Raw genomic sequence first — 2,554 nt, forward strand, 5'->3', positions numbered from 1 at the left:
GTTACCTTAATTTCCCATTATGTGAATCCAAGGAATGACCTTGGTTCAGGATATTGCAGTATCCAAGTCGTAATTAAGGTGCTAACCATGGTTGCCGTCACCTAATTCACACGTCTCTTCAACTTCCTCAAGTAAGGCTACTAATGCAATGATCTCTTTGTTCTAAATATAAGATGTTTAGGATTTGGTCCTATATCAAACTTTCTAACTTTAACTTTATAGAAAATATATTAATATCTATAATACCAAATAAACGCACTATCAAACATATTTTATGTTGGATTTAATAAAGCTAGCTGATGTTTTAAATATGGTGAATTTTTATAAACTTGATCAAAATTTTAGAAAAGTTTCTGCTTCTCCCTAACTGATATGCAACGGTGGTGGTACATAAGGGACATACTATAAAATTAAAACAGATGGCTGCAAAGGAAACTATAATTTTCTATATATATATATATATATATATATATATATATATATATATATATATATATATATATATATATATATATATATATATATATATATAAAGGAAGAGTATACATTTTGATGACATTGAAAGAATTTTTTCATAGATTTTTTTCTACTGTCATGTCCCACATGTGATGACTTGACTTAAAAAGGTGTAGCCCAATTCGTCGTTTCCCTGAGTGGTGAGTGGCGTCAACCACTCACGCTGTTTCCCAAGTCTGCTTTACGGTCCCAACGTGTTTCAGAGTTGCACCAAGCGGGCAGACTACGGGAGTCTTTCACCATTTCGTTTTTCGTTCACACTGTCTGCCTGAAACAGACTTGCGCTCTGCCAGCCTGCCGTGATACTCAGGCAAGGCCACAACCACCCTTCGTTGCCGCTTGCCTATATAAAGCCTGAAAGCTCTGCTGCCCCTCCCGCGTCCATCTCCACCTCCCTCATACAACGCCACGCGCACTTGCGCGTGCCCTAGTGCCAGTGGAGAGATTGCACCAGCAGCGGGCCTGCGGCAACAGTAATGGCCAATGCCGCTGTCCCCGAGTCGCAGCCGCAGGTGCAAGCGGCGCCGGGTGGCCGCAAGGTGGTGGACGAGGTGTCCGGCTGGCTGCGCGTGCTGGACGACGGCAGCGTCGACCGCACGTGGACCGGCCCACCCGAGGTCCTCCCGATGATGCAGCCCGTGGCGCCGTACGCCGTGCCCCGCGACGGGCACACGCTGCACGACCTCCCTGGGGAGCCCAGTTTCCGGATCTACCTCCCCGAGGTCGACGTCGGCGACCGCGAGGGCGGGCGCCTGCCCGTCATCGTGCACCTCCACGGCGGTGGCTTCTGCTTCTCCCACCCGTCCTGGGTCATGTACCACCACTTCTACTCGCGTCTCGCGTGCGCCGTCCCCGCCGTGGTCGTATCCGTTGAGCTCCCGCTCGCGCCCGAGCGCCGCCTGCCTGCGCACATCGACACGGGCGTCGCCGCGCTCCGCCGGCTCCGCTCCATCGCGCTGTCAGAGGACGGAGCTCTTGCTGACAGGGCAGCTAAGCTCCTCCGTGAGGCCGCTGACGTCTCCCAGGTGTTCCTCGTCGGCGACAGCTCTGGGGCTAACATCAGCCACTTCGCCGCCGCGCGTGTAGGCCAGGATGGCGCTGGCATCTGGTCGCCCCTGCGCGTCGCCGGTTGCGTTCTGATCCAACCAGGATTCATGCGCGCAACAAGGAGCCGGTCGGAGCTGGAGGTGGGGGACTCGGTGTTCTTCACGCTGGACATGCTGGACAAGTGCAACGCCATGGCGCTGCCGGTTGGCGCCACCAAGGAGCACCCCTTCACGTGCCCCATGGGTCCGCAGGCGCCGCCCCTGGAGTCCGTGCCGCTCCCGCCGATGCTGGTGGCCGTCGCCGAGAACGACCTGGTCCGCGACACAAACCTCGAGTACTGCGACGCGCTGCGTGCCGCCGGTAAGGAGGTGGAGCTGCTGCTCAACCGTGGCATGGGCCATGCATTCTACCTCAACAAGTTCGCCGTTGACATGGACCCCAGCACAGGAGAGCGGACGCAGGAGCTGATTAACGCCATCGTGAGCTTCATCGCTTGCCACTGAACGCTGAGGTGCAAGAATAATGTAATTTGCCTGTGCTACGCGTGTCCACAATTGACTGAGGTGAACACAAATATGTGTCAGCGTCACTGAACGGCGAAGTGCAAAAATGTAATTTGCCTGTGCTATGCGTGTCCACAATTGAGGTCAACAAATGTGTGTCAGCGTCACGTCTCGCCTGCACGTGTAACTTGCATGGCGTTTGCCGCTACTGCCACTAGTACAGAATGGACTTGTTGTCCCGGACGGTAACGGTCTTTAGTCCTAGTTACCGCGCCGGGACAACGATCCCAGGATTAAAGGTGGAACCTTTAGTCCCGGGTCATCGAGTCGGGACTAAAGGCCCTCCAGCCGAGCAAACCTGGCCGCACCCTTTAGTCCCGGTTGGTAACCCCAACCGGGACTAAATGTTCCTTTTCTTTTTCTTTTTTTTTGTTTAATTTGTTTTCAGTTCAGTTACACATATTTGTTCAATATATAATATATTTTTA

General features: G+C 52.5%; 1 protein-coding gene across 1 annotated transcript; it reads left to right on the forward strand.

Moving 5' to 3' along the window:
* The first annotated feature begins 906 nt into the window (after positions 1-906).
* Positions 907-2,191, forward strand: LOC136517901 (carboxylesterase 15-like). Its single transcript, XM_066511557.1, has one exon. It carries the CDS (start codon positions 993-995, stop codon positions 2,064-2,066), a length of 1,074 nt encoding a protein of 357 aa, XP_066367654.1. The 5' UTR covers positions 907-992; the 3' UTR covers positions 2,067-2,191.
* The last annotated feature ends 363 nt before the right edge of the window (positions 2,192-2,554 follow it).

This window comes from Miscanthus floridulus, chromosome 17, assembly GCF_019320115.1.
Source record: "Miscanthus floridulus cultivar M001 chromosome 17, ASM1932011v1, whole genome shotgun sequence".
Taxonomy (NCBI): Eukaryota; Viridiplantae; Streptophyta; class Magnoliopsida; order Poales; family Poaceae; genus Miscanthus; species Miscanthus floridulus.

Excerpts from the sequence above, each read along its gene's own strand:
- LOC136517901 (XM_066511557.1), top strand. The coding sequence starts at position 993 with ATGGCCAATGCCGCTGTCCCCGAGTCGCAGCCGCAGGTGCAAGCGGCG.